The sequence below is a fragment of the Setaria viridis genome, chromosome 9 (genome assembly GCF_005286985.2).
Source record: "Setaria viridis chromosome 9, Setaria_viridis_v4.0, whole genome shotgun sequence".
NCBI classification, from domain to species: domain Eukaryota; kingdom Viridiplantae; phylum Streptophyta; class Magnoliopsida; order Poales; family Poaceae; genus Setaria; species Setaria viridis.
In genome coordinates, this window is record NC_048271.2 from 17,177,406 (window position 1) to 17,195,809 (window position 18,404).

An 18,404-nucleotide genomic window follows, 5' to 3' on the forward strand; every position below is an offset into this window, starting at 1 on the left:
GGACTCTAGTATTTTTGGTGAATTGTTGGTAATTTTTGGGAATTTCTATCATGGCTAAGTGAAGTTTGGGGTGCACAAGCTTGGGTGGCTTTAGCAGAAATAAGGGGAAGAGAGAAGAGCGACAGACAGGCGGGCCTGAGAGCAGGGCCGCGTGGGTGCGCTATGTTGTGCACCATGGACGGAGAGGGGCATGGACCGGGCATGGACCGGGGGTGCATGGGTCTGCGGCTCATGTGAGCTGGGTTCATGGAGGGGAAGAGAGAGGGCGGGACCGGTGTGGGGCCACACCATAACTGTGTTGGTGCGCCCGTGGGCTCATGTGTGTGGATCAAGGGGGAGCGTGGGTCATGGGTGCACGTGAGCCAGGTGTAGGAAGGGGGAGGTTGCGGTGGCGCCGCCCAGGTTGGGCTGTCAGAGTGTCGTGCGAGTAGGGGAGCTTGCCAGAGTTGCCCGTATCGGCTAGCTCCGGTCACGAGGAGCAGCAGGAGGTGGCCTGGGTGATAGAGGAGGGTAGGGGAACTGTGGTGGGTGATGTGGGTGATAAGTGATGACCAGCAGCGAGCGAGCGGCTCGCCAGAGATGCGCGGCGATGTGCCCGTGCGAAGACTGGATGCTAGGGAGGCTTAGGAGCTAAGACAAGAGCGTGGGGGTGTTTATGAGGGTAAGGCGCACGCGGCGGCTTGTCGGTGTTTTGGCGGCGTGGCAGCCGGGCAGCAGGAGGGCTAGAGGGGGCGAGTAGCAGCGTGGGCGGTATAATGGCTATACCTGGAGCTCGTGAGGTGCTCACTCAGGTAGCATGATGGCTGGAGCTTGACTGGCAGCGAACGGATAACGGTGAGGTTGAGCGGTGGAAGGGCACGGCGAGGAGCGGCCGCTCGAGGCTCGCTACGTCGCTAGGGGAGAAGAGGCTATCGCCGCGCAGCAATTCCCAGCTTCGACCCGGCCCGGCTCTAGGAGATAGAGCATGGCGGCAGGTGGGGATGGCGCGGCATTGTCCTAACCCGGCAAAGGCTGGTGAGGTGGAGAGGGGAGGGGCGAGGAGGGGAAGGGAGCACGTGGAGGCTATTTATAGCTCGACGCGGCATCCAATGGCGCGACGGCGCGTGGCGTTAGTGGCGGGGGTGGATAGGGCCGGGAGAGGGGATGTCGGTGGGGAGGAGCATGGTCCTGGACACGCCTAGTGCTAGCACATGTGGCGCACTCGCCAGGGAGATGAATCGGGTCGGGATGGAGGAGATCAGAGGGAGCTCGCCAGTGGCCGCGCTTTGGAGCGCGGGCAGGTGAATAGGGGCGGCCGGGTTCTTGAGTAGCGGGGAGGGTTCTGACAGGCGCAGGCGATGATGGGAGTACGGGCGATGGCGGCGCCCTTGCTAGGGAACAGTAGGAGTGGCTGGAGGGCCGGGTGCAGTGCACGGCTGGCGTGACATCGTGGGCGGTCGAGGAAAAGGAAAGGGGGATGGATGGAGGTTGGGGACGATGATGTCATGACGACATCATCACGTGGCCGGGCTGGGCTGAGCGAATTGGCAGGCCGGGGCAGTTGGGCTGGGCCGCGTGCAGAAGAAAGCGGAGGTAGGCCAGGCTGGAAAGGAGGAAGGGGGCCGGTTCTGAGGTTGTCGACCCAAGTAGGTTTAAATGGTTCTTCCTTTTAGTTGGTGAGGTGTTTTAAGTTCAAATTTGAAATGTGATTTCAAATTTGAATTGGTTTTGGTGTAAGGGTTTGGAAGGAATGTTAAGGTGGAATATTTTAGAGTAGAGGGAATAGTTAGCTCAAACAAATGCATATGTGATTATGGAAAATTATTTGTGGTGCAATAATTCAAATGCAAGGCTCTAGGGCTTGAATTGCTATATAAATTTTAGAAAAAGTTTTGGGGTCCATATTTTAAATGCTTAGAAAAATTGGGATGTTACATAAGTCCAATCATTGTAATTGTTTTCTCCTAATAGCCCAAATAAAGATATCATCTGGGCTTTTTTTAATCATCATATTCTATGGGGATTTTTAAAACATGAATTTAAGAGAAAAGGGAATATCTATAGAAATTTTTAGGTTTTTCCGCGCAAATAGCACGGGTACCTAACTATTTAACATTTTAGTTTTTAGGTTCACCTATTAAACGTAAGCAATCAATTTTGTTTAGTCTGATCATCGTAATTATTTTGTCCTAATAGCCCAAATAAAGATATCATCTGGGTTTTTTAAATCATCATATTCTCTGGTGATTTTTTAAAACATGAATTAGGAGAAAAGGGAATATATTATATAGAAACTTTTAAGTTTTTTTTTCTAAAATTAATATAAAGAGTTACATATTTAACAGAAATATAACCCTTTATTTATTTTTACTCGTGCTGTACATCTTTGTTTGAATTTTAGTTTTGGTGACGGTTATCCTTAGATTTATAGAAGAATATCCAGGTGAGTGGTTAAATATATTCCACCAAAGATAATACTTAGAATTTAAATTTAAGTTTGAGTCGAAATCTTAAAGAGGATATGCATTCTCTTTAGTTCTCATCATATCCAAGCCTCTGTTCTTTTCTATGTTCTACAATATCCAACTTATAAAGACCCATGAATGCATTGCTCCCCTCATCTTATAGCTGCACCACCTTTTCTCCGGCAGAAACTATGCATTGGCTACGACCGGCAAGGTATAACCCTCTGCTTTGTGCTCGTCTCCTCTCACGTGCTTCTGCTCCCAACGAGCTCCGTCCGCTACACCGAGGTATTAAGGTTGTATCCCTAACAATGCACATTATATTGACACCTCTCATCGACCGATACTTGCAGCTTGCTATTGAAGGCCGTGCATATCAAACATTGATTTTTTGATATGCTTTTGTTCTAGATTGCATTGCCACTCCATCATGAGAGTACCATTGGTCTTGTCTCTTAAATTTTCTAGCTCTTGGCCATCCACTTATCAAAATTCTACACAACGATAACCAACTTCTCATCGTCACTGGAGGTGATCGTCATTCCTTGACGGCAACGATAGTATAGGTTGATGTTGTACTTGGCAATTGGGGATGGGATCGTGCCATGGCTGTGCCACCTACCTATCATTGACGTGCACCTGATCTCCAAACATTGGCTATCATTGTACCTTCCAAGTTGAGCACTCTATCATCGCTTTGTAGATCGATATCACTTCCTGGTTCGCCACTCTTCTCTTCTTTTCTAATTGTGCAACTTTTCCCCGTATGCTGCTCTTTGGTAACGCTTCTTCATGGATGACCCAATACTTTTTCTTCATGGTTCTTGTTACCTTCTCGTAATCTGACCCTCCTATCATTTGAAACTCTTTCTTCATCTTCTAGATCATAATCACACCACTGCTTTGCCATGGCCACACATTCTAAGTTTTTTCTCTCCTTTCTTTTTGAATGTAGTTATTCCATGTATGGTAGTGTTAAGATGTGCTTCTCCATGGCCGCCCCATCATTTTCTTTATGGATGTTGTCACGCCCTCTAAATTACACACTATATCATCGTTTATAGTTCCTAAGATTTTCATTCTAAATTTAGTTATTTACAAATCAAAGTAGCACCTTCTATTTTTTTTATTTTGATTTAGCCGTATTAATTTATTCATTGTGTTTGATTTAGAATCTTTGGGTTAAACTATATTATTAGATCATCATAACATTCAACTGGTATGTTATTTTTGTTTTTTCTTATTAAAGTGGAAGTGCCAATACTCTTGTAGTGTAGTGGTAAGTTTCCCAATTGAGACCAATCATTCAAATCTTGGTGGCAGCAAAAAAAAAAACGTTCGCTGACAATCCAAAAAAAATAGAGGTAGGGTGCCGGCCTGTGGCACCTATAGTTGGTTTGTGCGATCCTACCACAGGATAGTTGTGGTGATCGTCAACCTAGTGGGTCGTGGTCGGCTCTGATTATGGTGCGGCCCTATAGGATGAAGTCGGGGTTCGAGGGTTTTCTCAATCGGTGTGGCTGATATTTTTTTAGTGTAATATCGTTGAGGCGTGAAAATTGTATTTGAAATCTATGTTACTTGCACGTTGCACCGAGTTCAAATAAATTGCAAAGGCTATGTTGAAACAAAGAGTTATACATGCATCGGTGTATGTGACACGTGTATGTTGCAACCTGCTACCGGGAGAGGCATGATCCGTATAATAAGTCATAGTTTTGCTAGCTCGCAGAATGTTGCAGCTGATGTACATTGTCTTTGTAGGTACAACACTTCACTTGCCCTCTTGATTTCCCACAGAGCTTAATCCTTCATATGTGCGCTTCGCATCACCTTGGTAACAAAAAAAAAATCGTTGTCCTCTTATGTTTTCTGCCCCTATGAATAAGTATGCTCATCGTCTCCTTCCTGCAGCTTGTCCCTCACCTACTACTCGCTACTACATGATCATATCCATAATACTTGTAGGCAACTTTGTGACTGGTTGCAAGGTGCCTAGCTTTTATCACGATGCATGTATATCCATAGATATGTTTGTGCATGATCTCTCCCTCCTCTATAAAGAGATGTTTTCCAGTCAAAGAAAATTCCCAGAATTCATAGCCGTCCCATGCATAATCCATCAACACCATATTGCTTGTCCATCCCCCAAAAATTGGGATTGCTCGGCTATTCATATCTAGTCGCCACCAACGGATCAATACTTCTGTACCATACCAATCATCGTCCTTTTGCCTACCATATCACCACTATTTATATTTGAGTTGGTGAAAGATCATTGTCTTCCAACTTCCACGACCATGGTCTTTCAACTTCCATGACGTACCAACTCATATTTGAGAACTCCCGCAGAGGATAGGCACTTCCATGTGGCTATAGCGCTTCTAGACCAGAGCATTTTGAGCTCGGCCCATGAGCCTAGCCGAGCTTGGTGGGTTTCGGCCCGCCCACGCTACCTGCCGAGCCAGACGTGGTTAGCGAAAATCAAGTTCGAGAAAAATCGGGCTGGCATGAGCCTGCACAAATAATTAATTTTATTTATTTTTCCACTAAAAAACGGGAAGCTCGAGCCCATCCTGGATCCGACCTCAAAACTTGTCTCGGCAATACCCATGGGACTGTTATGGTGGGCACAAAAAATTCGGCCCAAAATAAATCGGGAATTTTTTAGTCCTATCCGAGCCCGACCCGACCTGCAAAATGCTCATGTCTAAGTTCTTCATGTGACTGCAACTTCAGATGTTACCATTGTTCCCGTCGTCCACGCTTAGATATGAGAAGCGAAAGCGGGATATATTGGCACTTACATGCAGCAGGGACTTGCAATTGAAGCTAGTCGAATCATCCTGTCCACGCTTTCCTCACAGTTGACGGTCTCCTCGATCTACTTTTCTCACACTAGTTGATGGTAGTTGCTGGGCAAAACGATTTCGATTGATGACTTCCCAATAGCGACATAATTGGGCAGAATTAAATCAAAGATATCTTTAGTAGTTCGGGCTCAAACAATAACTACACACAGTTTAGTATCACATATGGATTCTTTTTCTTGATATATTGTTTTGTTTCCCTTCCAAGACACGTCATGCATGCTTTGTCTTTCTTATTTCCCCCTTTATGTGTGTGTTTCTTTTATTTGTCGTCCAGGTTGTTTTCCTTCGTTTTTTCCCTTCATGTGAGATTGATTTTTAATAGTACTACTCACTTAATTTAGGTAACACCGATATTTAGCTTTATATATGTTGGTGTGTTTATTAATTGTTTATAACATGAACTTTTTAGATTAATCTAATCCGTGATCATCATAAAATCCAACGTTGTATATTCTTTTCTTTTTCGATTAATGTGCTAATTTCTAACAATCTCGGCGAACGTATGGAATTTATTATGCACTACATAAATGATATTGACATGTATGGATATGGTTACTTATATAAAAAAGATAAATTTATTATGCACTACATAAATGATATTGACATGTATGGATATGGTTACTTATATAAAAAAAGATAAATGATACGTGGCAACTGGTTTGATTAATTATCATTAAATATATATTTACGTTTTCCCTTAAGCTAATATGTTAAGCAACTCCAAGAGTATTCCAAAAAATTCTTCCCCAAAACTATGTATTGGGGGTTCTTCCAAAAAAAATTTCCTCCAAAAACATATCAATCCACAGCAGATCGCTAATAAATAGCCCCCAATATTTTAAAACAAGCCACGTCATCGTATTGGGCCCATCGGAAGGGACGTGCGAGTGTGCGGGAATCAGGATTGGGGGAGGAATGCCAACGTTAAAATATACGCGGTGGTAGGCTGTTTTTTAGTGTTGCTAAAAAATTAGGGAAGGTTTGGATAGACTGTTGGAGTTCATTTTTTCTCTTTTTTTCCTAAAAAAAGTATTGGGGTAAGATTAGCAGCCTCTTGGAGTTGCTCTTAGAGTTGTATTAGCTTATGTTATGTTAAAACCTGTAAATATTCCATCACATGATGTTTTATGTCCATTTTGAATTCCAACGGAAAGGATTCCATACTTATTTTATCAATCTTTAGACTAAATCTACAGCACGTTAAATTGTGGGGTAGACCTTCTTTTTTTTCAACCAGTTAAATTCCTTTTTATGAATCTGATTTTTTATATTTATTAGTCTTATTTGAGTGGGACTCTTTGGGTTAGTTTAAGCCGTTAGATCTTCATCAAACCTGACGGTGCGTATTCTTTTTCTTTTTAGATTAACTTGGTAATTTTTAGACTCTCTCGACGAACATGGTGTCTTCTTTTAACATTATTGTCTCTTAATAGATAGATAGATAGATAGATAGGTAGATAGATTGATCATTGCAGTAAGAATGTAATGTGTTTCTGTTAAATTATTATTGACAGTGTAGGCTTATGGCTGTATTTGTATCCAGCACTTTAAGTCTGCTAAAACTGCACTTCAACACACATTGTACGCAGCCCACTTTAGCAGAGCTTATCACCGCCGGCCGCCCGCCGCTCCTCCGGCTGCTGCCGCTGGCGCACAGCCTCAGCTGGGACGCCATCGCCTCTCGATCGCTTACACACTTCTCACAAAGTCGCGGACGCCGCAAACTAGCTGCCCCGTTTTGTTCCGAGCGCTAGCTACCTCTGCAGCCGGTAGATTCTGAAGGTCCTGTGAAGAAGAAACCACCCATTGTGAAGGTCCTGTGAAGGTCTAGTCCGCCATCAAAGCCAGCTCTTGATCACGCGGGGCATCCGCGGCCCTCTCCTCTCTTCGCCCCTGCAGGCCGCGGTGCCGTGCCAGCCATGCGCATCTTCGTGCTCTCCGGCCAGAGCAACATGGCCGGCCGCGGCGGCGTGCACCACCGGCGCTGGGACGGCGTGGTGCCGCCGGAGGCCGCGCCGGACCCGTCCATCCAGCGCCTCTCCGCGGCGCTGGACTGGGAGGAGGCCCGGGAGCCGCTCCACGCCGACATCGACACCGCCAAGACCTGCGGCGTCGGGCCCGGGATGGTCTTCGCCCGCACCGTGCTCCCGTGCCTGCAGGAGGACAATCCCGGAAAGGGGGCCCGGACCGGCATCGGCCTCGTGCCGTGCGCCGTCGGCGGGACGGCCATCCGGGAGTGGGCTCGCGGGGAGTTCCTGTACGAGCAGATGGTGTGCCGGGCGCGCGTCGCGGCCGGGTACGGCGAGATCGAGGCCGTGCTGTGGTACCAGGGGGAGAGCGATGCGGAGTCCGACGCCGCAACGGCGGCTTACAACGGGAACATCGAGAGGCTCATCACCAATGTCAGGGCAGATCTTGAGATGCCGCAGTTGCCTTTTATTCAGGTGATGGTCTTAGTTCCTACTCCCTTTGGTGTAATATGTCAGGGCAGATCTTGAGATGCCGCAGTTGCCTTTTATTCAGGTGATGGTCTTAGTTCCTACTCCCACTTTGGTGTAATTTAGCTGGGTTCTTGGCGTAATTGCTGTTCTATTCTTGCTAAATTCAGATGGAATTAAACTGCATGCGTTGATCTCAACTTTGTGGTAGAAATTCTTGTGCTGATTTAACCAAATCTGATTGACAGACATGGTAGGGAAGACCAGAAAAAGAGGATGAAAGTTCTCAATTTTACTTCCATAGTCTTTCGGTATCATCTTTCGTCTTGATGCTTTCAAGTTTCAACTAACGCTTGGTAGGCTGGGTGCTGATTCCACAGTTGATATCTCAGTCTTTTCATATTAAGAAATCATCCTTTATGCTCCTAGATATCACCTGCAGTATCTGCTACCAATTTTGATCAAGATTGTATATGATGTCAACAGGTTGCTCTTGCATCCGGTGATAAAAGGAACATTGACAAAGTGAGAAGTGCTCAATTTAGCGTTAACCTGCCCAATGTTGTAACTGTGGATGCAATGGGTCTGGCGTTGAAAGAAGACAACATGCATCTTACCACCGAGTCACAAGTAAAGCTTGGTAAAATGCTTGCAGAAGCCTACATTGAGAACTTCTTAACACCAACTTGTTAGGTGAATACAATTAGGTAAAATTCTTCGAGGCTCTTATTCATACCGTGATCTGTCTGACCATTTATTTCAATTATATATCATGATGCATCCGTGCAAGTCCTTGGAGATAAGGAGTAAATAAGGCACATCTGTCTCTTAGAGAAGAGTCTATAGCGTATTGACTGAATCATGACTGTTGTCAACAATACAAAGCCTTGGCCCTTGTTTCATTGGTTCTGTACTTTTGCAGGCTGTTCCCATCTTCTTTCCACAGTAAATATGTTTGACAAGGGCACTGCGTTACAAGAGGGTCATGTGCTCGAGCACTTGATCAAAGGCATTGTGGCATCTTATATTCGGGAATTCACCCTAAGCCTCAAATTCATGTATGAAGTCAGTCCTGTATGAAGTGTATAACATTTCAAGTTAAGTTCAGAACGTTTCCCTCCCTATGTAATGATAATTGCTACCCGTTGAGTTTCAAGTGAATGGGAAAGGCAAAAGCCGATTTCAAGCAACCTGTTTGTGCTTTTGATCCTTTTGCTGTCGAGCCGTGACGGCGACATGCCCTATGGTTTCACCAGTCTTGACTCTTGAGATGATGAGTGGATATACGACTGCGTGCGTAATTAGTTTGAGGCGCTTTCACGCGGGTGCAGTAACATGAAAAGAAATGGGACTCGTAGATGGATCAGGATTCAGGATATAGGATGCCTGTGGCAGATTGCCGCCTGCAGTGATGATGGACTGACGCATGAACAGCGTTTTTAGTTCAAAAAAGCATGGATTGGATAACATATTGCTAGGCTTTTGTTAAGGTCTGTTTGAGAGAAAAGGATTTTTTCTTATAAAAGGACTGGAGACCTGAAGGAATTTGACCTATGGACCTGTGTCGTGTGAGTGTGAGCTTCTACTCATCCTGTTCTAGACTTCTAGTACAGTTCACCTTTTTCTGTGCGGGTTGGAGGTAAGTTTTGGGTTGGCAAAACACAGACAAAAATCGTCGTGCAAACGTGTGTGTATTGGGCTCAGGCAGTATGCGCTTCACCCCTTCCCATAAAGCCCAGAAGGTTGAGAAGGCCGAAATCAGACAGTGGCCCTGGCTGTCATCACCCCAACCAAAGCCTAGGCCCAACTACCACCTCGCTCTCTTCCCCCTATAAGTAATGAGCCAGCGCAAACCCTAGCCGACCCCTTCTCCTCGCGCCGCCGCCGCTCGAAGCGCCGCCGTCGCCATGTCGAAGCGCGGTACGTGTCGCCAAGCTCCATCCGCCATCCCACCCATCCGGTTCCTTCCTCCGTTCTCATCTTCGCTAACCCAGCCGTCTTCTGTGTCGGAATGGAACGCGTGCAGGGAGGGGAGGGACGGCGGGGAACAAGTTCCGCATGTCGCTGGGTCTGCCGGTGGCGGCGACCGTGAACTGCGCGGACAACACGGGCGCCAAAAACCTCTACATCATCTCCGTCAAGGGCATCAAGGGCAGGCTCAACCGTCTGCCGTCCGCCTGCGTCGGCGACATGGTCATGGCTACCGTCAAGAAGGGGAAGCCCGACCTCAGGAAGAAGGTCATGCCCGCCGTCATCGTCCGCCAGCGCAAGCCGTGGCGCCGCAAGGACGGAGTCTACATGTACTTCGAAGGTAACTAATGACGCCTCCTGCTATCGCTCGATCTCGATGTGCCCAACTGGATTCGTAGTGGTTTCTGCTTTGATGCCTAGTTGCTTGGTTTCTGATTTGTGATGTGCCTCTTTGCCGTTTGGTTGTTTGTAGTGTATTGCATAGAACGACCATGTGTGTGAATATCAGTCCAGCCCTAGATTGTGTAATTTGGCGAAGACCATACCTATCTCCTTTTATGATCAGAAGCAGTATAGGAAAGGTGTTTGATTGATTCATCCGGGATCTGAAAGCGGCTGCCGATGATTGTAGTGATTCGATATTTGCTATGCTTGATTTGTCAATACTACTCTTGCTAGCTTGATAAGGATTTTTAACCTCCTGCATTGTGTTGTCATGATCCTAGGGAATACATAGATGCTTTTCCTTAATTACTCGTTCACAAAGAGCTTACCATTATGAATTTAACTCATCTCTTAGTTTCTTCTACTCGAATGTGTTCCTAACTCACAAACGTGCTTATACCTCATTGTCTCATAGCTTGCTCTGCTTGGTTCTCACACTTCATTGCTTGTTTAATTCTTCTCTCTGGATTTTTAGTAGTATGCATTAAATAACTCGATGATGGAAGGACCATGAGGTTCTTCAGCTTTACATGGAGCAAACTTGCCATGTTTGCATATTCCCAAGCAAACATCATAAAAGAAGCTTCTTTATGTTGAGGCATTCTTCTCTGTAAGAATATCTCCATCTGGAAGTGGTCTCATATTCCATCGCCTTAGGTAGCGGCGTTGCTGCCATAAAACTTTGGGACTGGCCATGAGACATATATTTCTTATACGCCACTATATGGTGCCTCTTTCAGTTGGTATATATATTATTTAGTTACAAAATTCTTGTGATATTGCTGTTGTCTGTGCATTTAGGACATTTTGATTAGCTTATTGCCAATCCACAATCTGCCTGATTGTGTATGTTTCTTTGTGAATGCGATTTTCTTGATTACTTGGTTAGTAGCAAGCACTTCAGTTCTTGTTTCGTTCATTTTCCTGTTGGCTTTCATTTGTTGATAACATTCAATGACGGGAGGACTGAGGTTCTTCAGCTTTATATGGAGCAAACATTCAATGTTTGCATATTCCTAAGCAAACGTCATAAAAGAAACTTCTTGGTGTTGAGGTTTTCTTCTTGTAAGAATTTCTCCATCTGGAAGTGGTCTCATATTCCATTGCCCTAGGTAGCAGCGTTGCTGCCATGAAACTTTGGGACTGGCCATGAGACATACATTTCTTATATTCCACTATCGGTTGTTTGTGCATGCATTACTTCTTTTAGCTTATTGTTAATCTGCAGCCCCCTGATTGTGCATGTTTGGACATTTTTCTTTGTGAATGTGAATTGCTTGATGTACTATTGGCTAGTACCAAGTACTTCATTGCTGCTTTGTTGTTTCTTGTTGGCTTTACTTTAGCAGTATGGATTCGGTGACAGTCAATGACGGGGACCATGAGGTTCTTCAGCTTTGTATGGAGCAAACTTTGCATGTTTGCATATTTCTAAGCAAACGTCATATATGAAGCTTCTTGGTGTTGAGACTTTCTTTTTTTTAAGAATTTCTCTGTCTGGATGTGGTCTCATATTCCATCGCCTTAGGTAGTGGCATTGCTGCCATGAAACTTTGGGACTGGCCATGAGACATATATTTCTTGTATTTCAGTGTATGATGTCTCCTTCAGGTTTTGACTAGTTACACAAAATGTTAGATATCTGTACTATCTAGGACATTTTGTTAAGATTCTTGTTGATGGTCTGCCTGATTGTGCAAAATGTCAGATATTGTATGACATTTGGATTAGCATTTTGTTGATCTGTGGTCTGCCTGATCGTGCATGTTCTGTTTAAATGCCTACCAAGCTTCATCTTAGCTATATCCTTTTTTTCATCTTTTTATAGATGTTTTAGTTGTGCCTGAATGTATTACACCCATCACAGTTGTGATTTTAGTGATGATCTCATGTGGATCATGTTAGAGCCGAAAATGTACTCTTTATGGAATGTGTATTCTCGTGACTGTGGTACTTGTCTCCCATATGGACAAGTATCAATCATGATGTGGTTTATTGTAGCTATTAATTCCATATTGTGCTATGACTTAAGAACTTAACAGTTGTTGTAAATTGCTTTTGCAGATAATGCTGGAGTGATCGTCAACCCCAAAGGCGAGATGAAAGGTAAGAGTGGCATGCTTCTCCATTCAGTGACTTAATTCTGGAGGCTCTGCGTTGCTGAACACATGGTTTTCCTTTTGCAGGATCTGCTATCACTGGACCCATTGGCAAGGAGTGTGCTGACCTTTGGCCTAGGATTGCTAGCGCAGCCAACGCCATTGTCTGATATCATGATGGGGCAAGGTTGAGAGTTTCGTGTGCTCCTTATTTAGGTCTATTCGATGCAGTTTTGTACCTGAACATCTGTGGTGATGTACTGTTCCTGGAAATGTTTTATGATAATTGAACTCAAGGAAAAGCACACAATTAAGGGCAAGAAAGTATAAACTTATGTTTGGCAATGGGTTGGCAGGTGTTGTGACTCTGATCCTTTTTTTTCTGGTTCAAGCTGAGGCTCGGAGCCACTTGAGCATTTGTGTTTTCATGTTCCTTTCAATTTGCGCTTTGTCCGTCCCCGCAAAAAAGAACAGTGCGCTCTGTACGTTTGTTTTCAGCAATGTGTGTTTGGGCAGCTCCAGTGTAGAATTTCAGAGAAGAGAAAGAATCTTTATATTTGTTAGTGTGCCTCTGGGAAATGGGGCTCGCTGCTGCAACCTGCTGCAATAGTTGCAGTAGCAGTGGCTACTGCATCTGATCTCGGTTCCAATCAATTTTCTAGCACCAGTAGCAGTGGCTACTGCATTTGATCTCGGTCCCAATTTTTGATAAGCTAGCACCCCGTGCGTGGGCCCGCAACAGAGAGTGCATTCGTGCAATGTTCTAGAGCTGCCCTTAATCACAGCAGAAGGTTGTCCTTCTACTTGAAAAAAAAACATGTGATCCCATTAATTTGTACTTGTAAAAACATGTGATCCGAAGCTCTCTTTCTATTAAGAAGGTATATATATCCTCAACACATGCGTTATTTTCTTCAAAACTCTGAACCACCCTGGTTCTTTTGCATGATGCAAACTACGGGCTATTGTAAGTTCGTAACAGGGTGAAATCAGATTGGCATACTGTAACAAGTAGATCTATAGCAACTCAAAGCTGAGCACTGCACTTTATAACCTATACAAGATCAATTATTCCATGGCACCAAATAACCAAAAGGCTCTGTTGAAATCTGCACAAAATTAGGAAACCAAAACGGAAACATTAGCCATCGTCCTGCATGCTCTACATCCAGGATTCAACCGTGTGGTTGTACATGTAGGAGTTCATCCCGCTGAGGTGCGCCTGCAGGGCGTCAGGGTCGAGCATGTCTTCTCCCTTCAAGCCGGCCTGAAAACAGTTAAACAAAGCAATGCAATCAGGTTCTACGTCGTCCAGAATTGCATCGCGTTCGTGTAGTTTTGTAATATTTTATTACTCGGATCACTTACAATCTGATCATACTCGTCGTGGTTCTGCATCGCCCTCGACGGCTCGCCGTAGTCGTCGTTCTTGGCGAATCTGCCGCGCACGCGGGGCCTGCTGTCCGCCAGGGTCTTCCTGCAAGCGTACTGCCATTGTTGGGGGCGCAGGCAGCAAGAACACAATGCCGTCAGAACCATGCATGGCTCGATCTGAATCTGAATCCACAGAATGCTGTTCGTGTTCGTGGCGTCACCTTGATCTTCTTGCTGAAGTTGCGCTCGTTCCGCTTCTTGATGTACCTGTGGATCTTCTCCCGTCTCTCCTCCGTCGAGATGCGGGCGCTCTTGAAGCTCGCGTCCTCCAGGCTCGACGCCTCCGTCACCGCCCCGGCCGCCGGCAGCTGCCCCGGGCTCATGCCGCCGCCCATCTGGCGCGCACCACCAAGAAACGGGTCATGCCTCATGCGCGGGTTCGGTTCATCATGCCGTGTGCTCTGGCGCTGAACTCTACCTGCATTTCCCCGGCGCTGCCGCCGAACGCCGCCATCTGCGCCGCGGCGGCTGAGTCCGCGTCGGCGCTGTGCGTGGCGGACAGCGCGGCGCTGGCGCTCTCCATCATCCGCTGGTACTCGCCGATCTCCTCCATCCCCATCATGGACATCACCATGCCGGTGCAGCCGGCCCCGAAGAAGCCGCCTTGCGCCACCGCGTACCCCTGCGCCGCGGTGTCCATGACGCCGGGCGGGAGCAACGCGCCGGGCTGCAGCGGCGGCTGCGGCTGCTGCTGGCACAGGGCCTCGTCCAGGCCCACGTACCCTCCTCCGGCCATCGCCGCCGCGAAGCACTCGTCGCTGTACCCGGAGGAGGTGAGGTGCATGAGCTCGGACGCCGTGCTGCTCATCTGCGTCTGCAGAGCCGGCTGTTCCGCCGCCGCGGCGGCCACCGGGAGCGCCACCGGGACCTGGTCGAACTGCTGCTCCGGCTGAGGCTCGTCCCCGGCGACCGCTGCCGCAAACTGGTAATCGATGGGGAGGAAGAGTTCGGTGTCGGGAACTGGTGGATCGTCTTCCTCGAGGAGAGCCGATAAGGTGGAGTCCAGCGACGCCATGGGGGAGAAGGCCGAGGCAGCGGCCGCGGCGCCTGACGACACGTTGTCGCCGTGGCTGCAGGGCGCGGGAGGCGTCGTCACGGACGACGACGAGGCATCCTCTGAGGACGCCGTGAACATGTCCGAGGCCGCGTTCACGGCCGCGAACAGGTCTCCGCCGCTGCCATCGTCGCAGAAGTCTAGGATGTGCGCCGCGATGGGGCTCGAGATGCCATCCTGCGAAAATTCAGAGGTTAATCAAGAACATGTCAGCAACATCAGTTTCAGACCAATCTTCTTTCTTTCTTTTATTAATATAAACAACTGCGTATTGCAAACCTGTAGGGTACAAATACTAATCATCATGTAAATTCTAAATTGAGAAATTTTTTCAAGGACACACAAAGATTTGCATGATCCTAAATTGCAAATCGCTAACTGCTAGCCATTCTGTATTGTGAAAACATTTCCTCGATTCTTTTATAGTCTTTCTTTCCAGAGAATCAAATGCTGTACAGTTGTATTTGTAACAGTAATGTTCTATTTGCCATCTCTCTGGGGATGGCAGGAACAGTATAGGGTACGTATGATGGCGAATGTTACTATTGGGATTAGGGAATTCAAGCAAAAGAAATGTCCCAATAATCAAAATTCTCGGCGAAATGGATATAAAGTTCATCGAGACCAACAAGCTAAAACAATCAAGTCGAGGCATCTATTCTCTTGGTACCGCAGGGGGTCCAAAAGCTAAAAGATTTCTTCCCGATCTTGCTTCTTTTTTGCTTTTCTAGGATAGCCACCAGACAATTATTGCACCACATACCCATTGGTCTCTCAAGATCAAAGTGTGCATGGCCATTGCCGATCCAATGGAATCCTGATCAAGAACAAGCATGGGCAACAAGGGGAAAAAATGGCATGCACGCATCAAACCATGCATCGACCAAAAACCCGTTGAAGAAAGGCCTGAAAACACCTTTCTCAAAGATTCTGAAACTCTCAAACAATTCCAGGGAGCACATTGAATTGAGCCTAATGGTAGTCCAGGAGATTTACGGCGAAGGGATGGTCGTCGTCGAGCATGATGGATCGCCAACTCCAGAACCGCTAGGGTGAAGAATTGTGCTTCTCCCTTTCGTTGTTGTTGATGGAGGGTGATCAGATTGGAGAGGATTGAAGACAAGAAAGGGTACGAAAAACTCGTAGATCATGCAAATGGCAACAGCTTCTATTTATAATGACGAGAAGGCGAAGCAACAGAAAGTTTACAGGCTATTTATAGCCCATAAGAGACGGCAAGAACTTTGGATTCAACAAGCAAACAATACTACTTGCTTATTTGGGAGAAGGGTTTACAGACATGTCATATTATTGTAGAAATCTTAATCTGCATGATCTTTCAGCAAAAAACATAGATGGGAAAATAGCTATTTTTGTGCATGCTATGTGTTGTAATTTAGCTCATGAACAACTAATTAACCACCTCGCTGCCTATCCAAGATTAGTTTCCCATACTCCTAGCTCGGTTTTGACCGAGACATCGTTTTATTTTGTTTCACCCTCTGCGAGTAAAAATCGTCAATTTTTTTTACTCATGATCATTGACAAAGAAAAAAGATGCTTAATTAAGCTATGCATCACCATGCCTCGAGCTAGCAGCCCGCGGTGATGATTGCCACCATCTGGAAGTTTTCATGAGAGGTGATATTCAAAGATCCTACATATCAATGATAACTTTCAAATATACATTGCTTTCAATAAAATAGCATAAAACTCTTCCTGTCCGGGTATAATTTTCCAAAGTATATGTTTCATATTTTTCAAATAATTCTTTGTTATATATATTGTATAGTAAGCTACAAATATCAACGGAAATCTTGTGTACAAAGACATAGCTAGAGAAGAAAACTGAAAAGACATTCTTGCTTTAGCGTGAGCATCAGCAACCCCTTGGTTGGTGACATATCAAGCCAAGCCATCAGTTTTGGCAGATGCTTCTAAAGAACTAGATGCCGGACGTCACAAAAAGCAGTAAAGAGTATATATGATGTGTACGTGATTATGCAGAAAATCGTAGGTGACTCCATCTCCTGATTTCTTTCATGTAATATGTAACAAGATTCTCTAATAGGTCTCGGGATTTCGATGAATAACCTAATCCTTCAATGCCAAAAAAAAAAAGTATGCACAAGACATGAACTGGTCATTGATGGTCACAAAGATAGAATAGAACTACAAAGAAGTGCACGCAGACAGTTGCAAAAATTGCATGTTGTCTTCTGAACCAAGGTGCAACGTCGATAATGGTGATGCCATAGAGAGATGCCTAAAGCAAGAACTTGTTCCTGCTCCCGAGCTAAGTGAGACAAAACTTCATAGTACGTGTTAATTAGTTCAAACAAAAACATTTAGATATATGAACATGATATGCACCTTAATTAATGAATTATAAATGCCACAGAAATTTATAAACAAGCATGCATCTAAATTTCAATAAAATAAAAACATTGTAGTTGATAACATCATAGTGACATTCAAACTAGGAGATAAAGCCAAAACCAAAGAAGATGTTGGAGTGAATTACACTGCATATTTCATTTGAAGGTGTCTTGATCCTGTTCATCACAAACATCATCCTCACCTAGCAAGAGTGACCACTAGATCTTGTTACCGATGATGTAAATAAGCTAGAGAGAAGGTAGAACATATGGAAAGTGGTGGAAATGAGGAAGTGTTGGAGACAAGTGTTTATACGAGAACACAACCAACTATATATAGGGTTTAGGTACATGCCTTAGGTGGAGCTACCCTGATACCATTGCTCGTAGGTTGCATCTCTAGCATTGATGTGTGCGTGAGGTGGCTGAATTTACATCAACTAGATATTTTACTCCATTAAGTCACCTGGTTAAGTCACTCGATATCAATATGTTATGCTTGATAACAACTGTCAATTTGTCTTTTAGTATATGACTATTGTGACAACATGGTATGCTAATGATTTAATAGACTTTACTTTATAATAGAATTTTATGCTATTTTTTAATCAATTAGTTATATATGATTTACTTCATCAATGCACAAATAGAGTTACGCTCAATATGATATATTTTCATTTTTTTAATTGTGGGTAAGTGTCGGATTTAGTGACCGGCAGTCCACCAGGGATTACCCATGTAGTAGATTTATAGGCGGGGGAGATCGCAAGACCAAGAACTAGAATGGTAACATAGAGACGCAAGGTTTAGACAGGTTAGGGCCTCTGGAGAGTAATACCCTACGTCCTGTGTTCTGGTGTATTGTATTATTGGTATGGGATGCGAAAAGTTGAGGTGCCCTCGGGGGTGCCCCTAGCCACCTTATATAGGCTGACGACCTAGGGTTACAAGTCGGATAGGATCTAATCCTAATCGGTTGTTACATGGAAAGCAATCTTAGTCGGACTACAACATGAATCCCACGATATCCGAGCAGAATCTGTCCGCTCGGCCTCCAAGCTTATGCTCCACGCGTCTTCATTCCTTGCCCCACACGCCATAGTCGGGGCAGGGCCCACTTGTTAGACCAGCCAGTATGGGGGTACCCTTATCCCTCGGTAAATTCACATATAACCTAAGATACATGTATTTAGTTTACTACTACTACAACACAGTTAGTAGGTATAACGATATAAATAAAACATAATCTAATTTTATTTTGTAGCAAAA

At 45.2% G+C, this 18,404-nt stretch overlaps 3 protein-coding genes across 5 annotated transcripts; 2 read left to right on the forward strand and 1 right to left on the reverse strand.

Moving 5' to 3' along the window:
• Positions 1 to 6,878: 6,878 nt before the first annotated feature.
• On the forward strand, positions 6,879 to 8,945 carry LOC117837806 (probable carbohydrate esterase At4g34215). The gene is made up of 3 exons (XM_072290648.1): positions 6,879 to 7,761; positions 8,242 to 8,462; positions 8,678 to 8,945. Exons 1-2 carry the CDS (start codon positions 7,237 to 7,239, stop codon positions 8,446 to 8,448), a joined length of 732 nt encoding a protein of 243 aa, XP_072146749.1. The 5' UTR covers positions 6,879 to 7,236; the 3' UTR covers positions 8,449 to 8,462; positions 8,678 to 8,945.
• Positions 8,946 to 9,521: 576 nt separating this feature from the next.
• Positions 9,522 to 12,614, forward strand: LOC117837807 (large ribosomal subunit protein uL14x/uL14z/uL14y). Its single transcript, XM_034717580.2, has 4 exons — positions 9,522 to 9,675; positions 9,782 to 10,066; positions 12,235 to 12,276; positions 12,357 to 12,614. The coding sequence occupies exons 1-4, from the start codon at positions 9,663 to 9,665 to the stop codon at positions 12,437 to 12,439; spliced, it is 423 nt and encodes a 140-aa protein (XP_034573471.1). The 5' UTR covers positions 9,522 to 9,662; the 3' UTR covers positions 12,440 to 12,614.
• A 507-nt stretch (positions 12,615 to 13,121) lies between these two features.
• LOC117837804 (uncharacterized) lies at positions 13,122 to 17,440 on the reverse strand. 3 transcript variants are annotated; one of them, XM_034717576.2, is made up of 5 exons: positions 17,282 to 17,440; positions 14,122 to 14,934; positions 13,865 to 14,038; positions 13,638 to 13,757; positions 13,122 to 13,536 (listed from the first exon to the last, which is right to left on the reverse strand). In XM_034717576.2, the coding sequence occupies exons 1-5, from the start codon at positions 17,330 to 17,332 to the stop codon at positions 13,432 to 13,434; spliced, it is 1,263 nt and encodes a 420-aa protein (XP_034573467.1). In that variant the 5' UTR covers positions 17,333 to 17,440; the 3' UTR covers positions 13,122 to 13,431. The 3 variants fall into 3 exon arrangements, with proteins under 3 accessions (XP_034573467.1, XP_034573469.1, XP_034573468.1); XM_034717578.1 differs by lacking the exon at positions 17,282 to 17,440 and adding an exon at positions 15,754 to 15,942; XM_034717577.2 differs by lacking the exon at positions 17,282 to 17,440 and adding an exon at positions 15,037 to 15,747.
• Between the last annotated feature and the right edge of the window lie 964 nt (positions 17,441 to 18,404).